This window comes from Doryrhamphus excisus, chromosome 22 (genome assembly GCF_030265055.1).
Source record: "Doryrhamphus excisus isolate RoL2022-K1 chromosome 22, RoL_Dexc_1.0, whole genome shotgun sequence".
NCBI classification, from domain to species: Eukaryota; Metazoa; Chordata; class Actinopteri; order Syngnathiformes; family Syngnathidae; genus Doryrhamphus; species Doryrhamphus excisus.
Window position 1 is genome coordinate 9,185,062 of NC_080487.1, and position 26,092 is coordinate 9,211,153.

At 46.6% G+C, this 26,092-nt stretch overlaps 1 protein-coding gene across 1 annotated transcript in view; it reads left to right on the forward strand.

Annotated features, from left to right (window-relative positions):
• The first annotated feature begins 773 nt into the window (after nt 1–773).
• The window catches only part of LOC131109810 (liprin-alpha-3-like), a 38,839-nt gene continuing 13,520 nt past the window's right edge, over nt 774–26,092 (forward strand). The window contains exons 1-7 of the mRNA XM_058062176.1: nt 774–1,013; nt 18,843–19,597; nt 23,962–24,063; nt 24,210–24,374; nt 25,322–25,396; nt 25,500–25,559; nt 25,759–25,887. Of these exons, the coding sequence (XP_057918159.1) occupies nt 19,244–19,597; nt 23,962–24,063; nt 24,210–24,374; nt 25,322–25,396; nt 25,500–25,559; nt 25,759–25,887 (885 nt within the window). The 5' untranslated portion in view covers nt 774–1,013; nt 18,843–19,243. The remainder of the gene's footprint in view (nt 1,014–18,842; nt 19,598–23,961; nt 24,064–24,209; nt 24,375–25,321; nt 25,397–25,499; nt 25,560–25,758; nt 25,888–26,092) is intronic.

A 26,092-nucleotide genomic window follows, 5' to 3' on the forward strand; every position in this document is an offset into this window, starting at 1 on the left:
ATATATTTGATTATATGCCTTTTCCCCACTCTTTCTTCTTTTTTGCTTATAATGGGCATCCCCCAGGTGCTGCTGATGCAGAATTTAGAGGAAGCCCCACTCTGGAAAAAAAATGCCTTTGTCACTTTAAATCCTCGCCGTGTCTTAGTCGATGACATCATTGTCTGAGAGCACATTACATCATCCCTTCCCAGGCTTGCTCTCTTAAAGACAGCACCACCTTATGTTTACCCAGCAGCACACACACACACACACACACACACACACACACACGCAAGCACGCTAAATGATAACAATATTGGGGTGAGGTTATTTTTAGATTGCATGAAATGGAACATTTTGGGAATTTCATATAATGATGGTTCATTATGATGCATACATATAATCATGGGAACAGGTGTAATATGACAAAAAAACACATATTAATTCTTAGTTATATTGAATCGGTAGGATTGCACCTCCACAACAGTTTCTGCACACACATCCACACAAATCCGGTATTTTATGGGGTTGTGGAAAGGGGAGCTACACGCTGCAATCATGGTGTGTTTGCAAATAAAACGTCTGTCGCCGCTCACTTTGCGCCTTTTTTCCTCCCCCTCTCCCCCACACCGCATCACCGTGTGTGTGTGTGTGTGTGTGTGTGTGTGTGTGTGTGTGTGTGTGTGAATGGTACAGAAAGATGCGGAGAATGCTAGAAGAATGTTTCTTTAAGACCCATTACCTTCCAATCCCACAGAGAGGGAGGGCGGGAGGAAGGAGGGGGGGGGGGGGGTCTTTGCTAAGGTGGCGTAACGTCTCTCTCCCTAGCTCTCTTTCTCTCCCCCCACTCCCACTCCTCTTCCTTGACGTCGTTTACATGTGGAAAAAAGGGGGGCATCACATACACACACATACACATATATACACGTTAGGAAGAGTGGGCTTTTATCGGTGCCGACACACGCACAAATGGATGAGGGGAGTATTTCACGGCAAATATGGACACTAAAGGCTGACAAGCGACGGCCGTGGTAAGGATGCAACTTTGACAATGGATGCATGCATGGAAAAAATGCAAAGACAGGAAGACGTGCTGTCATGAAGCCACTGACAGGTGTGTTGTGTTGTGTGTGTGCTTTATTTAGGACGAGTGTGTGCGCCCAGTGAAAGCCACTTTAATATATATCATATATGTGCAGTCTTAGGCCCTTTGGTCAACGTGCAATACAATGAAAATGTGTGCATTTTTTTTTAGTCATGACGTGAGCTCTGCAGGATACACGCCATGTATGCATGCACGCTTTTATCGCTTGTGTGTGTCATCAAAGCCCAACACACACATGGGTTATTTTTTTTTTTCACTAGAAGAATTTGACTGTCCTCCATCTAGCAATGGAGACCATCGTCGACCTGTCATCTCGTCATTCTCCACCATTGAGTGCGTGCATGGCCGTGGAGGATTCCGAGTGGAAATGTAAAAAAGGAAGAGGAGGAAAGGCGTGTTTATGTTTTCAGCACTGCAAAGCAGCTGTCGACAATCACTTATCGATTCCAATGATGCGTTTCTTCACCCACGGGTGGAGGGAATGGAGGGGAAGAGGGGGTGATGTTTAATGGCATTAGAAGTGGACTGAGGTGGTGGTGGTGTTGGGGGGGGGGTCTCTTCTCAATGAGAAGTCTATTGGTATTGTTTATATGCATTTAGCCATTTAAGCTCTTTTTGGGCTGCACGGCGGTCGAGTGGTTAGCGCGCAGACCTCACAGCTAGGAGACCCGAGTTCAATCCCACCCTCGGCCATCTCTGTGTGGAGTTTGCATGTTCTCCCCGTGCATGCGTGGGTTTTCTCCGGGTACTCCGGTTTCCTCCCACATTCCAAAAACATGCTAGGTTAATTGGCGACTCCAAATTGTCCATAGGTATGAATGTGAGTGTGAATGGTTGTTTGTCTATATGTGCCCTGTGATTGGCTGGCCACCAGTCCAGGGTGTACCCCGCCTCTTGCCCGAAGACAACTGGGATAGGCTCCAGCACCCCCGCGACCCTTGTGAGGTTTAGCGGTAGTGAATGAATGAAGCTCTTTTTGCAGTGCCTTTGTGCTAATTGATTAGTTACTTAATTTAGAGGTGTCCCAAGACTTTTGCCGATATAGTCTCTATTGTGGTCCAGGTTTGTCTTTACAGTAATATAACTTACCTTCCATTTCACATTAGAGACACACTAATGTATTTTAAAGGAAAACTGGGCACGCACAGTGCATGTAGGCCACACAGTCACCCGGGTTCGATTCTCTGCTTGGGCATCACTGTGTGGAGTTTGTATGTTCTCCCCCTGCATTCCAAAAACATGCATGTAAGGTTAATTGGCGACTCTAGATTGTCCATAGGTATGAATACCAAAGACAGCTGGGATAGGCTCCAGCATACCCACTACCGTAGTGTGGATAAGGGGCATAGAAAATGAATGGATGGATGGATAACTTCAAATTTGCCCGTCATCCACAATCATGATGTGAGCCAGGATTACATGTCTTTCTCTTTTCTGTGCATTCTAAAGATATAAAAACAGCTAAAAAGAGCCAGGTAATAATACACGTAATGGGAAACAACTATGCGTCCAACAAAGACTGTTATTAAAACAGACATTCATGATAACGTGCAATACTTACAGTTTGTTTGGCATATTTTGGTCATATTTTTTGGCATACTTTGCATAAATTTCACATAGCATTAACTTCAACACACATAACACTTAGCAGTAACTCAAAAACAAATAGCGGCTGACCCAAATCGTCACCATATTAAAATAATAGCCTAATAGTAGTGATTTTTCAACGAAAATTGTTTCTGGCCTGAGTCATCGTCAATGCTGGCCATCTCTGGTAAAATCCCTTAAATCCTTAGTTGAAGGGATCATGAAGGCTAAATTGGCACAATAGGTGATTCCCATTAATTTCATTCTTAGCTGCGTCTTTTTAGCTGTTTTTATATCTTTAGAACGCACAGAAATGCATTCATGTCTCACATAAGTGACTCACTCGTTCAAAAAAAAAAGCGCAGTTTTCCTTTAAGTAAATGAAGCCAGTGCAACCTCATAGTTTTGCATCAGTGCTCATCCATTATTGGAATTTATTTACTGGGACACACAGTCAAGATGCCAAGTGGCTTTTTCGCCAGCTCACCAGCATGAGGAGCTAATTCAAAGCTGGATCGGCTCTACCAATGAGAAGTCCTGATGTCCACATTATAACAGTTTGTGCTCAAAATGTTTATGTGTGAAAAAAGAACAGGCTTTATTGCGGTGCCCATGCAGGCTCATTGGGAGGAATGAAGAACAAGACAGGAAGGAAGGAGAATAACACCGTGCACTTTATTAATGTGCAGTCCATTTGCATTTTGGCCGCCGGTTCGCGACACTGACACAAATACCGTAGTCGGTGGGAGAGGAAATTCAACGATTGCAGTGAGGCGTTCAGGACTGTAGGTCACAACAGCAATGCTGATTAAATGAAGATGAGTGGAGTGAGATCACATTTTCAAAGCCCTTACCTTAGATTTTTCATTTCTTGTCAAGACGGGAAATGGGAAGATCAATACCATTCTAATGTCTCACCGTGGTCAATATACAGTACAGGAGGGGGCTGCAAGTTAGCTTCGGACAAGGAGGCAGAGTGAAAGTGCATGCTAGCCCTCTCTGATAGGTAGAGGAATGGACATAACATTGGGTAGTGCAGTCTTTCTTTGCAATGTGCATGAACATTATAAACCTTAACGTAGCTCTGCTTGGGCAAATCTAACGTACTTAATATTTGGGGTAGAGAAGTGAATGCGCTATCAAGATTAAAGTTCAAGTCACGCTTTATCGGATAGAGATAGAAAAGAGACTTCATTTTATACATTTAAAAATGTTGTAATATTGCTAAAGGAACTGCTAAAGGCACACGTACTGCCTCACTGTTGTCATAGATGTCGGTCAACACATCACTCAAGTCGAGGGTCACCGAGATGTTATTCAGAACGATAAAGGAACCAAGGATAAGTGGTATAAACCGTTTATTCTCCACTGAACAACAAGCAGCAATCACTTAGCAACAGTTGCTAACAACAATCACACGACACGGAAACGGATGTGAAACTCGGTGCAGCCAGGAAGCGAATGAATAAAAACTACACAATCCATAATTCCAGCACATTCACCACGCTATGAAATAATAATGTAACATTATGAGTTATTTATGTTGTGACCAAGGGGGTAACTTTGGGTAAACCGTTGGGATGTGGTGGGTTAAAATTCATTCATTCATTTTCTACCGCTTTTCCTCACGAGGGCTGCGGGGAGTGCTGGAGCCTATCCCAGCTGTCTTCGGGCGAGAGGCGGGGTACACCCTGGACTGGTGGCCAGCCAGCCAATCACAGGGCACATATAGACAAACAACCATTCACACTCACATTCATACCTATGGACAATTTGGAGTCGCCAATTAACCTAGCATGTTTTTGGAATGTGGGAGGAATCCGGAGTACCCGGAGAAAACCCACACATGCACAGGGGAGAACATGCAAACTCCACACAGAGATGGCCGAGGGTGGAATTGAACACGGGTCTCCTAGCTGTGTGGCCTGCACGCTAATCACTCGACCACCAGTTTAGATGTGGTAGTATTCCTTCATTTTCTACTGCTTATCCTCACAAGGGTCGCGGGGGTGCTGGAGCCTATCCCAGCTGTCTTCGGGCGAGAGGCATGGTGCATCCTGGACTGGTGGCCAGCCAATCACAGGGCACATATAGACAAACAACCATTCACACTCACATTCATACCTATGGACAATTTGGAGTCGCCAATTAACCTAGCATGTTTTTGGAATGTGGGAGAAAACCGGAGTACCTGGAGAAAACCCACGCATGCACGGGGAGAACATGCAAACTCCACACAGAGATGGCCAAGGGTGGAATCGAACCCTAGTCTCCTAGCTGTGAGGTCTGCGTGCTAACCACTTGATCGCCGTGCAGCCTGGGGGTTAAAATTGTGCCTGTTTATGTATTTATTGAATGATTCCTTTTTTAAAGGAGTCTGGGTAATATGGCGTGCCTGTATTAGAAATACACTGTGATACTTTATTTATGCCTCAATGACACAGTATGTTAATTCGGGGGTTATATTGGCTGGATCAGATTTTTTGCAGGGGTCATGACCCCAATCTCCTGTGCATATTTCACGCTTGGTTGTGACCCTTTTTTGAGCCACTGATTGCATTTATTTGCATGTTGCTTTTTTTGTATGGAAATATTTACGATCGAGTGGAACGATTAGCCACCATAGACTGCATTAAGAACCGTCATATTTTTACCCAAGTTTATCATACAGTTAGAATCTCATACTGGCCCATGTCTAATTGCATCATATTGAGCTCTGGGGTGAAAAAAAAACATTTATTAGGACACCTTCATATGAATAAATAATTGATTTTATGATTAGGTATTTTTTGCGATATATTAATTTGTTTCTTTTTGAGCATATTTTTGCGGTACTGAGCTACATGTGAAGCAAACAGTATTAAAGCGCCTACATTGTAAAGACACCTCTCAGTGTGATGCAGTGCAGTTCTACAGCACCGCAAACTGCAACTGCAATAATAATTAAAACTGCAAGCAGTGATGAGCGGGCTCGAGCACCCCGACGCGGTCGGGGGTACGCGCGGGTCGGGGGCGCGCGCGTGTCCGGACGGGGGCGCGCGCGTGTCCGGACGGGCGCGCGGACGCGCCGTACGAAAAACCGCGGCGATGGGATAAGCGGTAAGGGAGTTACGGCACTTGCAATTTTCTGCCAGGAGGGGGCGACGCCGGCGGCGAGGCGGGTGCGCGGTCACGTCCCGTCCGACGCCCCGAACCGCCATAAAAAAATTTGCGACAATCGGACCGTGCGGTAGGTACTTCCGGCGGATATACGTTTCCGCCTGTGGGTGGCGCTATACAGTCTATGCGCCCACACGGTAACGGACCGGAGGGTACACCGAAGCACCAGAAAAAATTAGGTGCCGATCCGACCGTGCGGAAGGAAGTTACGGCAGATATACATTTCCACCAGTTGGTGGCGCTATAGAGTCTATGGACACGCAGATTCAAAGAGTGGAGGGTGACCCGACCGACCAAAAACAATTTAGAGACGATCCGACCATGTGGAAGGAAGTTACGGCTATATACATTTCCACCAATTGGTGGCGCTATAGAGTCTATGTACACACACAGTCATAGACCAGAGGGTACCCCAAACCACCAGAAAAAAATTGGGACCGATCCGACCATGTGGAAGGAAGTTACAGCTGATATACATTTCCACCAGTTGGTGGCGCTATAGCGTATGTACACACACTGTCATAGACCAGAGGGTACCCCGAACCACCAGAAAAAAAATTGGGCAGATCCGACCATGTGGAAGGAAGTTATGGCTATATACATTTCCACCAGTTGGTGGCGCTATAGAGTTTATGTATACACACAGTCATAGACCAGAGGGTACCCCGAACCACCAGAAAATTTTTTGGACCGATCCGACCATGTGGGAGGAAGTTATGGCAGATATACATTTTCACCAGTTGGTGGCGCTATAATGTATGTACACACACTGTCATAGACCAGAGGGTACCCCAAACCACCAGAAAAAAAATTGAGCAGATCGGACCAAGTGGGAGGAAGTGACGGCAGATATAAATTTTCACCAGTTGGTGGCGCTATAGAGTCTATGTACACACCCAGTCATAGACCGGAGGGTACCCCAAACCACCAGAAAAAATTTGGGGCAGATCCGACCATGTGGAAGGAAGTTACAGGTGATATACATTTCCACCAGTTGGTGGCGCTGTGTTTTGAACATGGGTTCTGGAGCGTTAGGTGCGTCCTGTCATGATAGACGTCTCCACCGAAAATCATAGTGATACGTGCCACGGGTGGCGAGGGATAATGAATTGAAACTTCTAGGTGGCGCTAGTGTGTCAATTTAGATTGGTGTCACATGGGAGCACCACCAGGGCCCTCAGGCCTGGATTATGACCTTACGTGTAAGATTTCAGCAGCCTGTGACCTTCTGCGGGCAAAATATGAGCCTTCGATGGTCAATGGCGAAGGCTGACCATTCGCCGTGGCCACGCCCACCACATGTGCTTTACACACATCATAGTCCATCGACTGACATCATCAGTCTGTCAGTCAAACTGTGTATTGACTTTGATGTACATTGCTTCAAGGCAAGGCCAGACACCAGGCAGGGCCAGATAAGGTAAAAGTTAAGGTTAAGGTAAAAGTTTGGTGGCGTGCCACGCCCACATCCTAAGTAGCAGCCCAAAATCCTTCGCAATTTAACGTGGGCCATCCGTCTAGTGTCCGTTGATGCTACAACGGACTCATTCGGTCAAACCCCCTAGGAGGAGTTCGTCGAGATACGACCCCTACATCCTCCCCCAAATGGCCGCCGCCACCTAAAATGGCCGACTTCCTGTTGGTTTTTCAACATGGGTTCTTGAGACTTTTTTGTGCGTCCTGTCACGAGTGATGTCTCCTCCGAAAATCATGCCCATACGTGCAACGGGAGGCGAGGGATAATTATTTTAAAACTTGTAGGTGGCGCTAGTGAGTCAATTTGGCTTGGTTTCAAATGGGGGCCCCACCAGGGCCCTCAGGCCTGGAATCTGCCCCCCCTTATGAGTTTTCAAGCACATGCGACCTTCTGCGGGCGAATGATGACCCTTTCTTTGTAAACGGCGAGGCCGGAGCATTCGCCGCCAGGCCACGCCCACCACGTGCGCTTTTCCTGCATCATGGTCCATCAACAGGCTTCACCAGGCTGTCAGGCAGTGACCTTGTGACCTCGGTGTTCATCTGATGAATCTCCTGCCAGAAAAGGCCTCATGTAGATGACACGCCTTTAGCCTGTCGCCAATAGGTGGCGCTGCGACGAAATCAGGAAGTGACCTACGGGGAACTTCGGGGCGGGGCCATGGTCACATGTACCAAGTATGATGAAGATCTGACCATGTGGAGGCAAGTTATTCACGTCTACAGTTACGCTCAGCGTGCAAGGCCCAGGCAGATGAAAAAGGGCAAAATTTGGGGGCGTGCCACGCCCACATTGTATGGAATATCCCAAAATCCTTCGCAATTTAACGTCGGCCAGCCGTCTAGTGTCCGTTGATGCAACAACGGACTCATTCGGTCAAACCCCCTAGGAGGAGTTCGTCGAGATACGACCCCAACTTCTGGCCCGAAAAAGGCCGGCGCCATCCAAAATGGCCGACTTCCTGTTCGTTTTACAATATGGGTTCTTGAGACTTTTTGGTCCGTCCTGTCACGATAGACGTCTCCACAAAGTTTCGTGACGATAGGTGAAACTGGTGTCGGGGGCCAATTTTTTCAAAAATAAAAGGTGGCGCTAGAGAGTCAATTTTGGAACATTGTTTTCGGGACCCCCACCAGATCGAAATTTTCGGCAGACCTGACGCGCTTGCAAAATTTGGTGAGTTTTCGGGCATGTTCAGGCCCTCAAAATGGCCGTCGAATCGGCAGAATAATAATAATAATAATAATAATAATAATAATTAAAACTGCAAGCAGTGATGAGCGGGCTCGAGCACCCCGACGCGGTCGGGGGTACGCGCGGGTCGGGGGTACGCACGGGTCGGGGGCGCGCGCGGGTCCGGACGGGCGCGCGGACGCGCCGTTCGAAAAACTGTGGCGATGGGATAAGCGGTAAGGGAGTTACGGCACTTGCAATTTTCCGCCAGGAGGGGGCGACGCCGGCGGCGAGGCGGGTGCGCGGTCACGTCCCGTCCGACGCCCCGAACCGCCATAAGAAAATCCGCGACGATCGGACCGTGCGGTAGGTACTTGCGGCGGATATACGTTTCCGCCTGTGGGTGGCGCTATACAGTCTATGCGCCCACACGGTAACGGACCGGAGGGTACCCCGAACCACCAGAAAAAATTAGGTGCCGATCCGACCGTGCGGAAGGAAGTTACGGCTGATATACATTTCCACCAGTTGGTGGCGCTATAGCGTATGTACACACACTGTCATAGACCAGAGGGTACCCCGAACCACCGGAAAAAAATTCGGGCAGATCCGACCATGTGGGAGGAAGTTACGGCAGATATACATTTCCACCAGTTGGTGGCGCTATAGAGTCTATGGACACGCAGATTCAAAGAGTGGAGGGTGACCCGACCGACCAAAAAAAAATTTAGAGACTATCCGACCATGTGGAAGGAAGTTACGGCTATATACATTTCCACCAGTTGGTGGCGCTATAGAGTCTATGTACACACACAGTCATAGACCAGACGGTACCCCAAACCACCAGAAAAAATTTGGGACCGATCCGACCATGTGGAAGGAAGTTACGGCAGATATACATTTTCACCAGTTGGTGGCGCTATAGAGTCTATGTACACACACAGTCATAGACCAGAGGGTACCCCAAACCACCAGAAAAAATTTGGGGCCGATACGACCATGTGGAAGGAAGTTACAGCTGATATACATTTCTACCAGTTGGTGGCGCTATAGCGTATGTACACACACTGTCATAGACCAGAGGGTACCCCGAACCACCGGAAAAAAATTCGGGCAGATCCGACCATGTGGGAGGAAGTTACGGCAGATATACATTTCCACCAGTTGGTGGCGCTATAGAGTCTATGGACACGCAGATTCAAAGAGTGGAGGGTGACCCGACTGACCAAAAAAAATTTAGAGACGATCAGACTATGCGGAAGGAAGTTACAGTTATATACATTTCCACCAGTTGGTGGCGCTATAGAGTCTATGTACACACACAGTCATAGACCAGAGGGTACCCCAAACCACCAGAAAAAATTAGGGGCCGATCCGACCATGTGGAAGGAAGTTACAGCTGATATACATTTCCACCAATTGGTGGCGCTATACAGTCTATGTACATACAGTATAACAGACCAGAGATTGACCCAACACACCAAAAAAAAATTCAAGACAATCTGACCATGAATCAGGAAGTTACGGCATATATACATTTCCACCAGTTGGTGGCGCTATAGAGTCTATGTACACACACAGTCATAGACCAGAGGGTACCCCAAACCACCAGAAAAAATTTTGGACCGATCCGACCATGTGGGAGGAAGTTATGGCAGATATACATTTTCACCAGTTGGTGGCGCTATAGTGTATGTACACACACTGTCATAAAGCAGAGGGTACCCCAAACCACCAGAAAAAAATTTGGGCAGATCGGACCAAGTGGGAGGAAGTTACAGCAGATATACATTTCCACCAGTTGGTGGCGCTGTGTTTTGAACATGGGTTCTGGAGCGTTAGGTGTGTCCTGTCATGATAGACGTCTCCACCGAAAATCATAGTGATACGTGCAACGGGCGGCGAGGGATAATGAATTGAAACTTCTAGGTGGCGCTAGTGTGTCAATTTAGATTGGTGTCACATGGGAGCACCACCAGGGCGCTCAGGCCTGGATTCTGACCTTACGTGTAAGATTTCAGCAGCCTGTGACCTTCTGCGGGCGAAATATGAGCCTTCGATGGTCAATGGCGAAGGCTGACCATTCGCCGTGGCCACGCCCACCACATGTGCTTAACACACATCACAGTCCATCAACTGACATCATCAGTCTATCAGTCAAACTGTGTATTGACTTTGATGTACATTGCTTCAAGGCAAGGCCAGACACCAGGCAGGGCCAGATAAGGTAAAAGTTAAGGTTAAAGTAAAAGTTTGGTGGCGTGCCACGCCCACATCCTAAGTAGCAGCACAAAATCCTTCGCAATTTAACGTGGGCCATCCGTCTAGTGTCCGTTGATGCTACAACGGACTCATTCGGTCAAACCCCCTAGGAGGAGTTCGTCGAGATACGACCCCTACATCCTCCCCCAAATGGCCGCCGCCACCTAAAATGGCCGACTTCCTGTTGGTTTTTGAACATGGGTTCTTGAGACTTTTTTGTGCGTCCTGTCACGAGTGATGTCTCCTCCGAAAATCATGCCCATACGTGCAACGGGAGGCGAGGGATAATTATTTTAAAACTTGTAGGTGGCGCTAGTGAGTCAATTTGGCTTGGTTTCAAATGGGGGCCCCACCAGGGCCCTCAGGCCTGGAATCTGCCCCCCCTTATGAGTTTTCAAGCACATGCGACCTTCTGCGGGCGAATGATGACCCTTTTTTTGTAAACGGCGAGGCCTGAGCATTCGCCGCCAGGCCACGCCCACCACGTGCGCTTTTCCTGCATCATGCTCCATCAACAGGCTTCACCAGGCTGTCAGGCAGTGACCTTGTGACCTCGGTGTTCATCTGATGAATCTCCTGCCAGAAAAGGCCTCATGTAGATGACACGCCTTTAGCCTGTCGCCAATAGGTGGCGCTGCGACGAAATCAGGAAGTGACCTACGGGGACCTTCGGGGCGGGAACATGATCACATGTACCAAGTATGATGAAGATCTGACCACGTAGAGCCAAGTTATTCACGTCTACAGTTACGCTCAGCGTGCAAGGCCCGGACAGATGAAAAAGGGCAAAATTTGGGGGCGTGCCACGCCCACATCGTATGGAATATCCCAAAATCCTTCGCAATTTAACGTCGGCCATCCGTCTAGTGTCCGTTGATGCAACAACGGACTCATTCGGTCAAACCCCCTAGGAGGAGTTCGTCGAGATACGACCCCAACTTCTGGCCCGAAAAAGGCCGGCGCCATCCAAAATGGCCGACTTCCTGTTCGTTTTCCAATATGGGTTCTTGAGACTTTTTGGTCCGTCCTGTCACGATAGACGTCTCCACCAAGTTTCGTGACGATCGGTGAAAGTGGTGGCGGGGGCTAATTTTTTTTAAAATTCAAGGTGGCGCTAGAGAGCCAATTTTGGGACATTATATTTGAAACCCATAAAATATCAAATTTTTCGCCAGACCTGATGCGCTCGCCAAATTTGGTGAGTTTTCGGGCATGTTCAGGCCCTCAAAAAGGCCGTCATTTCGTCAGAATAATAATAATAATAATAATAATAATAATTAAAACTGCAAGCAGTGATGAGCGGGCTCGAGCACCCCGACGCGGTCGGGGGTACGCGCGGGTCGGGGGTACGCGCGGCTCGGGGGCGCGCGCGTGTCCGGACGGGCGCGCGGACGGGCGCGCGGACGGGCGCGCGGACGGGCGCGCGGACGCGCCGTATGAAAAACCGCGGCGATGGGATAAGCGGTAAGGGAGTTATGGCACTTGCAATTTTCTGCCAGGAGGGGGCGACGCCGGCGGCGAGGCTGGTGCGCGGTCACGTCCCGTCCGGCGCCCCGAACCGCCATAAAAAAATTCGCGACGATCGGACCGTGCGGTAGGTACTTGCGGTGGATATACGTTTCCGCCTGTGGGTGGCGCTATACAGTCTATGCGCCCACACGGTAACGGACCGGAGGGTACCCCGAACGACCAGAAAAAATTAGGTGCCGATCCGACCGTGCGGAAGGAAGTTACGGCTGATATACATTTCCACCAGTTGGTGGCGCTATAGCGTATGTACACACACTGTCATCGACCAGAGGGTACCCCGAACCACCGGAAAAAAATTCGGGCAGATCCGACCATGTGGGAGGAAGTTACGGCAGATATACATTTCCACCAGTTGGTGGCGCTATAGAGTCTATGGACACGCAGATTCAAAGAGTGGAGGGTGACCCGACCGACCAAAAAAATTTTAGAGACGATCCGACCATGTGGAAGGAAGTTACGGCTATATACATATCCACCAGTTGGTGGCGCTATAGCGTATGTACACACACTGTCATAGACCAGAGGGTACCCCGAACCACCAGAAAAAAATTGGGGCAGATCCGACCATGTGGGAAAAAGTTACGGCAGATATAAATTTCCACCAGTTGGTGGTGCTATAGAGTCTATGTATACACACAGTCATAGACCAGAGGGTACCCCGAACCACCAGAAAAAATTTGGGACCGATCCGACCATGTGGAAGGAAGTTACAGCTGATATACATATCCACCAGTTGGTGGCGCTATAGCGTATGTACACACACTGTCATAGACCAGAGGGTACCCCGAACCACCAGAAAAAAATTGGGGCAGATCCGACCATGTGGGAGAAAGTTACGGCAGATATAAATTTCCACCAGTTGGTGGTGCTATACAGTCTATGTACACACACAGTCATAGACCAGAGGGTACCCCAAACCACCAGAAAAAATTTGGGGCCGATGCGACCATGTGGAAGGAAGTTACAGCTGATATACATTGCCACCAATAGGTGGTGCTATACAGTCTATGTACACACAGTATAACAGACCAGAGATTGACCCAACACACCAAAAAAAAATTCAAGACAATCTGACCATGAATCAGGAAGTTATGGCAGATATACATTTCCACCAGTTGGTGGCGCTGTGTTTTGAACATGGGTTCTGGAGCGTTAGGTGCGTCCTGTCATGATCGACTTCTCCACCGAAAATCATAGTGATACGTGCAACGGGTGGCGAGGGATAATGAATTGAAACTTCTAGGTGGCGCTAGTGTGTCAATTTAGATTGGTGTCACATGGGAGCACCACCAGGGCGCTCAGGCCTGGATTCTGACCTTACGTGTAAGATTTCAGCAGCCTGTGACCTTCTGCGGGCAAAATATGAGCCTTCGATGGTCAATGGCGAAGGCTGACCATTCGCCGTGGCCACGCCCACCACATGTGCTTTACACACATCACAGTCCATCAACTGACATCATCAGTCTGTCAGTCAAACTGTGTATTGACTTTGATGTACATTGCTTCAAGGCAAGGCCAGACACCAGGCAGGGCCAGATAAGGTAAAAGTTAAGGTTAAAGTAAAAGTTTGGTGGCGTGCCACGCCCACATCCTAAGTAGCAGCCCAAAATCCTTCGCAATTTAACGTGGGCAATCCGTCTAGTGTCCGTTGATGCTACAACGGACTCATTCGGTCAAACCCCCTAGGAGGAGTTCGTCGAGATACGACCCCTACATCCTCCACCAAATGGCCGCCGCCACCTAAAATGGCGGACTTCCTGTTGGTTTTTGAACATGGGTTCTTGAGACTTTTTTGTGCGTCCTGTCACGAGTGATGTCTCCTCCGAAAATCATGACCATACGTGCAACGGGATGCGAGGGATAATTATTTTAAAACTTGTAGGTGGCGCTAGTGAGTCAATTTGGCTTGGTTTCAAATGGGGGCCCCACCAGGGCCCTCAGGCCTGGAATCTGCCCCCCCTTATGAGTTTTCAAGCACATGCGACCTTCTGCGGGCGAATGATGACCCTTTCTTTGTAAACGGCGAGGCCTGAGCATTCGCCGCCAGGCCACGCCCACCACGTGCGCTTTTCCTGCATCATGGTCCATCAACAGGCTTCACCAGGCTGTCAGGCAGTGACCTTGTGACCTCGGTGTTCATCTGATGAATCTCCTGCCAGAAAAGGCCTCATGTAGATGACACGCCTTTAGCCTGTCGCCAATAGGTGGCGCTGCTACGAAATCAGGAAGTGACCTACGGGGACCTTCGGGGCGGGGCCATGATCACATGTACCAAGTATGATGAAGATCTGACCACGTGGAGCCAAGTTATTCACGTCTACAGTTACGCTCAGCGTGCAAGGCCCGGACAGATGAAAAAGGGCAAAATTTGGGGGCGTGCCACGCCCACATCGTATGGAATATCCTAAAATCCTTCGCAATTTAACGTCGGCCATCCGTCTAGTGTCCGTTGATGCAACAACGGACTCATTCGGTCAAACCCCCTAGGAGGAGTTCGTCGAGATACGACCCCAACTTCTGGGCCGAAAAAGGCCGCCGCCATCCAAAATGGCCGACTTCGTGTGCATTTTCCAATATGGGTTCTTGAGACTTTTTGGTCCGTCCTGTCACGATAGACGTCTCCACCAAGTTTCGTGACGATCGGTGAAACTGGTGGCGGGGGCTAATTTTTTTTAAAATTCAAGGTGGCGCTAGAGAGCCAATTTTTGAACATTATATTTGAAACCCATAAAATATAAAATTTTTCGCCAGACCTGATGCGCTCAGCAAATTTGGTGAGTTTTCGGGCATGTTGAGGCCCTCAAAAAGGCCGACGGTTGGCAGAATAATAATAATAATAATAATAATTAAAACTGCAAGCAGTGATGAGCGGGCTCGAGCACCCCGACGCGGTCGGGGGTACGCGCAGGTCGGGGGTACACGCGGGTCGAGGGCGCGCGCGTGTTCGGACGGGCGCGCGGACGCACCGTACGAAAAACCGCAACGATGGGATAAGCGGTAAGGGAGTTACGGCACTTGCAATTTTCCGCCCGGAGGGGGCGACGCCGGCGGCGAGGCTGGTGCGCGGTCACGTCCCGTCCGGCGCCCCGAACCGCCATAAAAAAATTTGCGACGATTGGACCATGCGGTAGGTACTTGCGGCGGATATACGTTTCCGCCTGTGGGTGGCGCTATACAGTCTATGCGCCCACACGGTAACGGACCGGAGGGTACCCCGAACCACCAGAAAAAATTAGGTGCCGATCCGACCGTGCAGAAGGAAGTTACGGCTGATATACATTTCCACCAGTTGGTGGCGCTATAGCGTATGTACACACACTGTCATAGACCAAAGGGCAACCCGAACCACCAGAAAAAAATTCGGGCAGATCCGACCATGTGGGAGGAAGTTACGGCAGATATACATTTCCAACAGTTGGTGGCGCTATAGAGTCTATGGACACGCAGATTCAAAGAGTGGAGGGTGACCCGACCGACCAAAAAAAATTTAGAGACGATCCGACCATGTGGAAGGAAGTTACGGCTATATACATTTCCACCAGTTGGTGGCGCTATAGAGTCTATGTATACACACAGTCATAGACCAGAGGGTACCCCGAACCACCAGAAAAAATTTGGGACCGATCCGACCATGTGGAAGGAAGTTACAGCTGATATACATATCCACCAGTTGGAGGTGCTATAGCGTATGTACACACACTGTCATAGACCAGAGGGTACCCCGAACCACCAGAAAAAAATTCGGGCAGATCCGACCATGTGGGAGAAAGTTACGGCAGATATAAATTTCCACCAGTTGGTGGTGCTATACAGTCTATGTACACACACAGTCATAGACCAGAGGGTACCCCAAACCACCAGAAAAAATTTGGGACCGATGCAACCATGTGGTAGGAAGTTACAGCTGATATACATTTCCACCAGTTGGTGGCGCTATAGTGTATGTACACACACAGTCATAGACCAGAGGGTACCCCAAACCACCAGAAAAAAATTTGGGCAGATCGGACCAAGTGGGAGGAAGTGACGGCAGATATACATTTTCACCAGTTGGTGGCGCTATAGAGTCTATGTACACACCCAGTCATAGACTGGAGGGTATCCCAAACCACCAGAAAAAATTTGGGGCAGATCCGACCATGTGGAAGGAAGTTACAGCTGATATACATTGCCACCAATAGGTGGTGCTATACAGTCTATGTACACACAGTATAACAGACCAGAGATTGACCCAACACACCAAAAAAAATTTCAAGACAATCTGACCATGAATCAGGAAGTTATGGCAGATATACATTTCCACCAGTTGGTGGCGCTATAGAGTCCATATACACACACAGTCACAGACTGGAGGGTGACCAAACCCACCCAAAAAATTAGGAGACGATCCGACCATGCGTGAGGAAGTTACAGCAGATATACATTTCCACCAGTTGGTGGCGCTGTGTTTTGAACATGGGTTCTGGAGCGTTAGGTGCGTCCTGTCATGATAGACTTCTCCACCGAAAATCATAGTGATACGTGCAACGGGTGGCGAGGGATAATGAATTGAAACTTCTAGGTGGCGCTAGTGTGTCAATTTAGATTGGTGTCACATGGGAGCACCACCAGGGCGCTCAGGCCTGGATTCTGACCTTACGTGTAAGATTTCAGCAGCCTGTGACCTTCTGCGGGCGAAATATGAGCCTTCGATAGTCAATGGCGAAGGCTGACCATTCGCCGTGGCCACGCCCACCACTTGTGCTTTACACACATCACAGTCCATCGAATGACATCATCAGTCTGTCAGTCAAACTGTGTATTGACTTTGATGTACATTGCTTCAAGGCAAGGCCAGACACCAGGCAGGGCCAGATAAGGTAAAAGTTAAGGTTAAAGTAAAAGTTTGGTGGCGTGCCACGCCCACATCCTAAGTAGCAGCCCAAAATCCTTCGCAATTTAACGTGGGCCATCCGTCTAGTGTCTGTTGATGCTACAACGGACTCATTCGGTCAAACCGCCTAGGAGGAGTTCGTCGAGATACGACCCCTACATCCTCCCCCAAATGGCCGCCGCCACCTAAAATGGCGGACTTCCTGTTGGTTTTAGAACATGGGTTCTTGAGACTTTTTTGTGCGTCCTGTCACGAGTGATGTCTCCTCCGAAAATCATGCCCATACGTGCAACGGGAGGCGAGGGATAATTATTTTAAAAGTTGTAGGTGGCGCTAGTGAGTCAATTTGGCTTGGTTTCAAATGGGGGCCCCACCAGGGCCCTCAGGCTTGGAATCTGCCCCCCCTTATGAGTTTTCAAGCACATGCGACCTTCTGCGGGCGAATGATGACCCTTTCTTTGTAAACGGCGAGGCCTGAGCATTCGCCGCCAGGCCACGCCCACCACGTGCGCTTTTCCTGCATCATGGTCCATCAACAGGCTTCACCAGGCTGTCAGGCAGTGACCTTGTGACCTCGGTGTTCATCTGATGAATCTCCTGCCAGAAAAGGCCTCATGTAGTTGACACGCCTTTAGCCTGTCGCCAATAGGTGGCGCTGCGACGAAATCAGGAAGTGACCTACGGGGACGTTCGGGGCGGGGCCATGATCACATGTACCAAGTATGATGAAGATCTGACCACGTGGAGCCAAGTTATTCACGTCTACAGTTACGCTCAGCGTGCAAGATCCGGTCAGATGAAAAAGGGCAAATTTTGGGGGCGTGCCACGCCCACATCGTACGGAATATCCCAAAATCCTTCGCAATTTAACGTCGGCCATCCGTCTAGTGTCCGTTGATGCAACAACGGACTCATTTGGTCAAACCCCCTAGGAGGAGTTCGTCGAGATACGACCCCAACTTCTGGCCCAAAAAAGGCCGCCGCCATCCAAAATGGCCGACTTCGTGTGCATTTTCCAATATGGGTTCTTGAGACTTTTTGGTCCGTCCTGTCACGATAGACGTCTCCACCAAGTTTCGTGACGATCGGTGAAACTGGTGGCGGGGGCTAATTTTTTTTAAAATTCAAGGTGGCGCTAGAGAGCCAATTTTGGAACATTATATTTGAAACCCATAAAATATCAAATTTTTCGCCAGACCTGATGCGCTCGCCAAATTTGGTGACTTTTCGGGCATGTTGAGGCCCTCAAAAAGGCCGACGGTTGGCAGAATAATAATAATAATAATAATAATAATAAACATTACGATTACAATAGGGCTTTCGCACTGGTCAGTGCTCGAGCCCTAATAAACATTACGATTACAATAGGGCTTTCGCACTGGTCAGTGCTCGAGCCCTAATAAACATTACGATTACAATAGGGCTTTCGCACTGGTCAGTGCTCGAGCCCTAATAAACATTACGATAACAATAGGGCTTTCGCACTGGTCAGTGCTCGAGCCCTAATTACGATTACAATAGGGCTTTCGCACTGGTCAGTGCTCGAGCCCTAATAATAATAATAAACATTACGATTACAATAGGGCTTTCGCACTGGTCAGTGCTCGAGCCCTAAATATATGGTCAAGTTGTATTATCATTGCAGCATACGTAGTCTGTGACTTTCTAACGCCACGATTTGCCTTCTTTTTCAGCTCTTGCTTGGTGCTTTGAGAAGTGCCACATCCAAGGAGCAGCATCCCTCTCCTATCCCAATCTTACCGCGCACAGACGCTCGCCCTTCCTCACCCTCTACTCATCCCCGCCACCCACAGAATGGCTTCCCCATAGAAGCACCCCTCTCTCTGAGCTCATAAGCATTCTGATCACTTACCATGCAGATTGGACATTTTTGAAGGAAGATCACATAGGGAAGAAGAGCAGGAGGGGGGGCTGTGGAGGGGAAAAAACAATAACAAGAAATCATGCTAACCAAAAGGATTATATTCTTTCAAAAGTATTTATATTTTGAGCGTCAAACTGTCATCATACATACAATCGCTTAAAAAAAAACAATACTTTTTTTTCCAATTGTTGATACACACTCACCGGTCTCATGATGATGTGCGAGGTGATGCCCACCATTTCAGAGGATGGGCGAAGTGGCTCGGGCGGGGGCTCCTCCTCTCCTGCCGGGGCTGGGGTGGGAGGCCCTGGTGGTGCGGTGGGTGGCGGCGGAGGAGGAGGAGGTGGGGGCTTTGGCGGCAGGGAGCTCCGAGGCGGAGGAGATGAAGGAGGCAGCACGGGTAACCTGGAGTCTCTGATGGTCAACATGCTGACAGAGAGGGAGAGGCTGCTGGAGAACTTGAGGGAGACGCAGGAAAGCCTGGGAACGGCGCAGCTGCGCCTCAGAGAGCTCAGCCATGAGAAGGAGTCCCTTCAGAGGCAACTCTCTATTGCCCTGCCACAGGTAAGCAGTGTGTGTGATCCAATACTCAGTGTCTTCACTATACCTACAACAGTGTGTCCTCCATCTGGAATGATAAGGCGCTGAATCAAGGACAATGGCTACCACAGTGGAACCTGCTTAAGTCGGTCCTGTTTATGTCAACGACCTGACTATGTCCATTAACTTCTCAAATCCTGGTCCACCGTCTTCTTCTATTTCTTCATCTGAAGAAAGATCTGCACATGTACGAAAGGTTTATTGTCACTGTAGTCAAGACATAGAATGAAATTAGCTGCTGTTTGCTGAGAGTATAAAATATCATTCATTCATTCATTCATTTTCTACCGCTTATCCTCACAAGGGTCGCGGGGGTGCTTGAGCCTATCCCAGCTGTCTTCAGGCAAGAGACGGGGTACACCCTGGACTGGTGGCCAGCCAATCACAGGGCACATATAGACAAACAACCATTCACACTCACATTCATACCTATGGACAATTTGGAGTGGCCAATTAACCTAGCATGTTTTTGGAATGTGGGAGGAAACCGGAGTACCCGGAGAAAACCCACGCATGCACGGGGAGAACATGCAAACTCCACACAGAGATGGCCGAGGGTGGAATTGAACTTGGGTCGCCTAGTTGTGAAGGCCTGTGCTCTAACCACTCGACCACTGTGCAGCCTGTATAAAATATCATTAATTCATTCATTTTCTACTGCTTATCCTCACGAGGGTCGCGGGGGGTGCTGGAGCCTATCCCAGCTGTCTTCAGGCCAGAGGCGGGGTACACCCTGGACTGGTCGCCAGCCAATCACAGGGCACTCACCTATCAAAATCAAAAAACAAAATTAGCCATTGCTTGCACATTTACTTATAACTTTTGCCACAGAATGGGCGATTATGAAGGATTTTTATTTTTATTTCATATGATATTTTATACAGGCTGCACAGTGGACAGGTGGTTAGCACACAGGCCTCACAACTAGGGAGACCAGGGTTTAATTCCACCCTCGGCCATCTCTGTGTGGCGTTTGCATGTTCTCCCCGTGCATGCGTGGGTTTTCTCCGGGTACTCCGGTTTCCTCCCACATTCCAAAAACATGCTAGGTTAATTGGCGACTCCAAATTGTCCATAGGTATGAATGTGAGTGTGAATGGTTGTTTGTCTATACTGTATGTGCCCTGTGATTGGCTGGCCACCAGTCCAGGGTGTACCTCTCGCCCGAAGACAGCTGGGATAGGCTCCAGCTCCAACCTCGTGAGGATAAGCGGTAGAAAATGAATGTGTTATACAACTTGTATTGGGTTCTAAGATTCTATAATACCTAAGGCCGTGACTTGTGGGTAGATTTAGTGGCTAAAGGACGCACCCTGTGAGGTAGCTGTTGCTGCCGTGTGCTATCATCGTGTGCGTGGCTGTGAAGTGAGCTCATGAGACAAGTAAGGCTTTGCAGTGACAGCTCAAGCAGCAGCGAGCAGCACACTAAGGGAATGCTAAAAGTGCTTCAGCATCCTCGCCTAATGTTTGCGTTCAGATCTTACATTTGGTGTATTATTTGTTGTCTAACAAGGTGTTGGTGATAAATAATGCCGGAAGATATTTGCTAAATGGCACAAGCCCAATTTGAATGAATACTTGATCTTTCGTAAAATGGGAAAATTTTGCTGATTAATAATGAGTGCTATTTGAGGATTTTCTCCTCCAGCTATGATGAACAGCTTTGCTGGCTTCCCCCCCACGGGATCAATCCCCACTTCTGACTGGCTGTGAGGCGTTTCCAGGCGTGTTTACTTTGCTGTCACACTCTCTACTGTCTTCTCAGCTGTACGGCTAGTGAGATCCTGCCAGAGTCCACAGAGGAAAAACGTGTTCGAGCAAGATTTTACATGATTTACTGAATGTGATGAAGTCATTTAACTTTTGGCATATATGGCGTGGCATTCAGAGGCACAACTTAACATCTTTTAGTAGAAGATTTAGTAGAAGATGGTAATGGTAATGGTTTTATTTCATTTGAACATGCATCAGATTACAATTGAATGCATCACATAATCAGTTCACAGTTCCACATGTCCAAAAGGAGTAGGAAGAAGCAAAGCTTATTAAATCCTACCCCTCCATCTGGTACTTTTACAATCAGTAACTGTTTTTTTTGTTCACTTCCTGCTTTCCTAATATCGTTTAAGTTTTTTTTTTTTTAATGTTTTAATTTTGTTATTAATGGCCTTAAGTTTATTCATGGAGTTTAGTAGTAATTACTGTGTGTAGTATTTTCTTATCACTGGGGTCCACAAAATTTACTAAAATGTAAATTAAATCAACAAAAATGTTAAGTTATTTCAAAGCAAAATTTAGGTTCATGTTGATTAAAAAAAGAAAATTAATATGAATATTTGGTGTCATACAGTCAAAACAATTTACAGTAAATTATCATTATATTTATTATAGAGGCAATCTATGTTTTTTTTATGCTTCAAATATGGTAGAATTTGCTAAATTTCTTCAGAGAAATGATACTTTAAGAGAAATAATTAGTCAAATAAAATGTTATTATTCATCACATAATAAAAAACATACTTTTGCCATTTTGGCCATATTCATGGAGTTGTAGTTTAATTACCTGCAAGTGTGTAGTATTTTCTTATCACTGGGGTCCACAAAATTTACTAAAATGTAAATTAAATCAACAAAAATGTTAAGTTATTTCAAAGCAAAATTTAGGTTCATGTTGATTAAAAAAAGAAAATTAATATGAATATTTGGTGTCATACAGTCAAAACAATTTACAGTAAAAGATCATTATATTTATTATAGAGGCAATCTATGTTTTCTTTACGCTTCAAATTTGGTAGAATTTGCTACATATCTATGGCGAAATGATACTTTAAGAGAAATAATTAGTCATATAAAATTGTATTATTCATCACATAATAAAAAACACACTTTTGCCATATCGGCCATATTCATGGAGTTGTAGTTTAATTACTTGCAAGTGTGTAGTATTTTCTTATCACTGGGGTCCACAAAATTTACTAAAATGTTAATTAAATCAACAAAAATGTTAAGTTATTTCAAAGCAAAATTTAGGTTCATGTTGATTAAAAAAAGAAAATTAATATGAATATTTGGTATCATACAGTCAAAACAATTTACAGTAAATGATCATTATATTTATTATAGAGGCAATCTATGTTTTCTTTACGCTTCAAATTTGGTAGAATTTGCTACATTTCTTCGGCGAAATGATACTTTAAGAGATATAATTAGTCAAATAAAATTGTATTATTCATCACATAATAAAAACATACTTTTGCCATATTGGCTAGCGACCAGTCCAGGGTGTACCCTGCCTCTCCCCCAAAGTCAGCTTTAATAGACTCCAGCATACCCCCACCACCCCACAGAAGATGAGCGGTATAGAAAATGGATGGATGGATGAATGGACGGGTTGCCATTTGCCACAATTATCACCTCTCACACAAGACCGCCGCCACCATTTTAGCTATTTATCACATCTCTACAATTGGATTCTCTTTGAACACAGAAGCGTGAGATGGAAAAAGCCAAAAATCAAAGAGGGCCAACTGAGGAACGGACTGCCATCCAATCCAGAAACAATCCTATCAGGCGAAAAGACCTACTGTGTAGCCATCTGCATCCACCTCTCTGTGGCTTTTTCTCTATCCTCTTATTACTTGGGCCTTTCTGGCAACGTACCACAAATAATGCTAACACTACCCCTTGGACGTGAATGTGTACAATAGGGAGTGCAGTCAGTATGTGGTGCCATGTTAATAAACGATAAACGTGAATCAAACAGTATTAGTTATATATATAAATATATATGCGTAATAAGACAATGTGTCCAGTTTCAAAGCGGCAAAGCGGTGTTGTAAAATGACTTGTCGACAGTGTTATTTGTGGGGGGGGGGGTCTCTCTTGTGCATTCCAGTGCAGGGCCATTGTGTAACAGTGTGATGTAATGCATCCATGTGTTCACAAGGGGCAAGTGGAAAGTGTGTCAGTGATTTGCATGATTATGTTGTTTTACCTCACGGCCTCCTGTATGGTCTCCTGTATGGTCTCCTGTATGGTCTCCTGTATGGTCTCCTGTATGGCCTCCTGTATGGCCTCCTGTATGGTCTCCTGTATGGTCTCCTGTATGGCCTCCTGTATGGTCTCCTGTATGGTCGCAGCTGGGCTTTGTTGAAACGGTGCATCTGTATTTATAATGTGTGTATCTCTTATTGTCACAGTATTTGAATGATATTTTTGTTTGGCTGTGTTATGTCTGGGTTGTTTTTCCCTCCTATAAAACACACATTGACGCACAATTTAAACACTTTGTTTTGTTTGCTCCTGAGTGCATCTTGTGTGTTCTGCAGGAGTTTGCTGTGTTGACTAAAGAGCTCAACGTTTGCCGGGAGCAGCTTCTGGAGAGGGAGGAAGAGATTGCCGAGCTCAAGGCAGAAAGAAACAACACACGGGTAAGATGTTGTGCGGCCATTTTGCCTTATTAGCACTGTCACAGCACTCGCAGTGCTATCTTCCTCACCCGTCGTGGTGTGGAATGTGTGACACTGACTCACTGCTCCCTCCATGTTTTCCCTGTCTTCGCTCTTCTACTGTACAGTTGTTGCTGGAACACCTGGAGTGTCTGGTGTCTCGTCACGAACGCAGTCTGAGGATGACGGTGGTCAAGAGGCAAGCCCAGTCTCCAGCGGGGGTGTCTAGTGAGGTGGAAGTCCTCAAGGCCCTAAAGTCTCTCTTTGAGCACCACAAGGCTCTGGATGAGAAGGTGGGTCTGAACACCACACTGTAAACCCCAATACGTTTCTTTTTCGCATTCCCCACTGAGGGACGAATAAAGGCATATCTTAATTCTCTCTGCCATGCATTCTCCATTCTTTAATTTTCATTCTCTTTCCATAGGAAGAAGGCGTGCATGTGTAACGTACACAGTACAAATCTATCTGATGCAATGGATTTATTCTTAATTTATTCATGGTTTGATTTATTCATGTTTAATAGGTACTTTAAGTAACTACGAATTCTTCTAAGTAGGTTACACAAATCTGCAAAAAGTTCATATTAATCAAAAAGTTAAATAAACAGAAAAGACAGATAATGCAAGTGGCAATCAACATTTATAAGTAGAACTTAAAAAGAAATTTGAAGTTAACTTTACTTATACCAATTAATTATTTTGAGCATTCAGATTTCCAGTGTCTTAAGTTGTAAGTAAACTGTGTTTTTAAGTTAATCTTACTTAACATAGCCATAGTTCAATTTAATCAAAACATATTAGGTAAAAGTACTCAAAATGGAACAACGTGTTAAATGAACTTGACATAATTAAGTTATTTGAACTTTTTAAAAAACTTTGAGTATGCATAATTTCATTTATTTAAGTACTTTGAACATTCCGGTTTACAGTGCACATTTACATTAACCATCAAATTGAATAATAATTAGTCTGCTCATTTTAAGAAATGAGTAATGTTTACTGTTGAAGGACACAGTTAGACTAATAATATTGTAAAATGATAGTAGATGGGGTTCACTTTTGATAAAAGTGATGCTCAAATAGTCACTTTTCAAGTTCTGGGATTCCATAAAGTTACGGGTTTTCACGACATCATGAAGGAAAACGTCCTGCCCATAGCTAGATGACCCCATGTGAACACCCACCACTTCGGCTTTGTCATATAATTGAGTCGCAGTTGGCACCGTCCTTTCCTGCAGGTGCGAGAGCGACTCCGAGTGGCCCTCGAGAGAGTGTCTATGTTGGAGGATCAACTCGCAGCGTCTTCTCAAGAGGTAAAGTCACGTCAATTTGTGTCCATACTAATATATACTCCCATGTGACAATACTCATTGTTGTTGTCTGTCACCCTGCTTTGTCTCCCTCTTTCTGTTTTAGGTAATCTCTTTAAGAGACCAAATTAAAAGGCGTCAACAAGGGGTGGACAGCGGGAAAGATGTAAGGGAGGGTTTTATGGATGTTGGTTCCAGTTGTTTTGTTTTTGTATACGTGTTAGCGACCAGAAGTCAAGTAGAAAAGTAGATGTATGGGTATCATGGTGTATCAGTGTGCTTTCAGCTTCTCAGCAAATTTTATCCACGTTCGGCTTCAACCTTATTTGCTTACGTGTTTTTTTTTTATGTTGTCGTCATCGCAGCGACTTCCCAATGGTCCTGCGTCTGGCCTGGAGGACAGCGAGCTGGAAAGACAGCGGGAAGGAGAAATAGAGCGACAGAGGGCTGAACTCTCCCAGCTGAGGGAGAGGCTGGCCCTAATGTGCCGACAGGTGAGTGTGTGGAAGTATATACATATATATATATATATATCCGAATGCTCAAAATATATATATATCCATATATTGCCTTTTTTCATAGAAATGTTTGGGACGCTGTCTATGAGAAGTGCCCTTGCATTCTGATGAATTTTGAGCATCATTGCAAAGTAGAGTAAGCACATTTTGACTAAAATAAAAGGAACGCTGTAATACAATG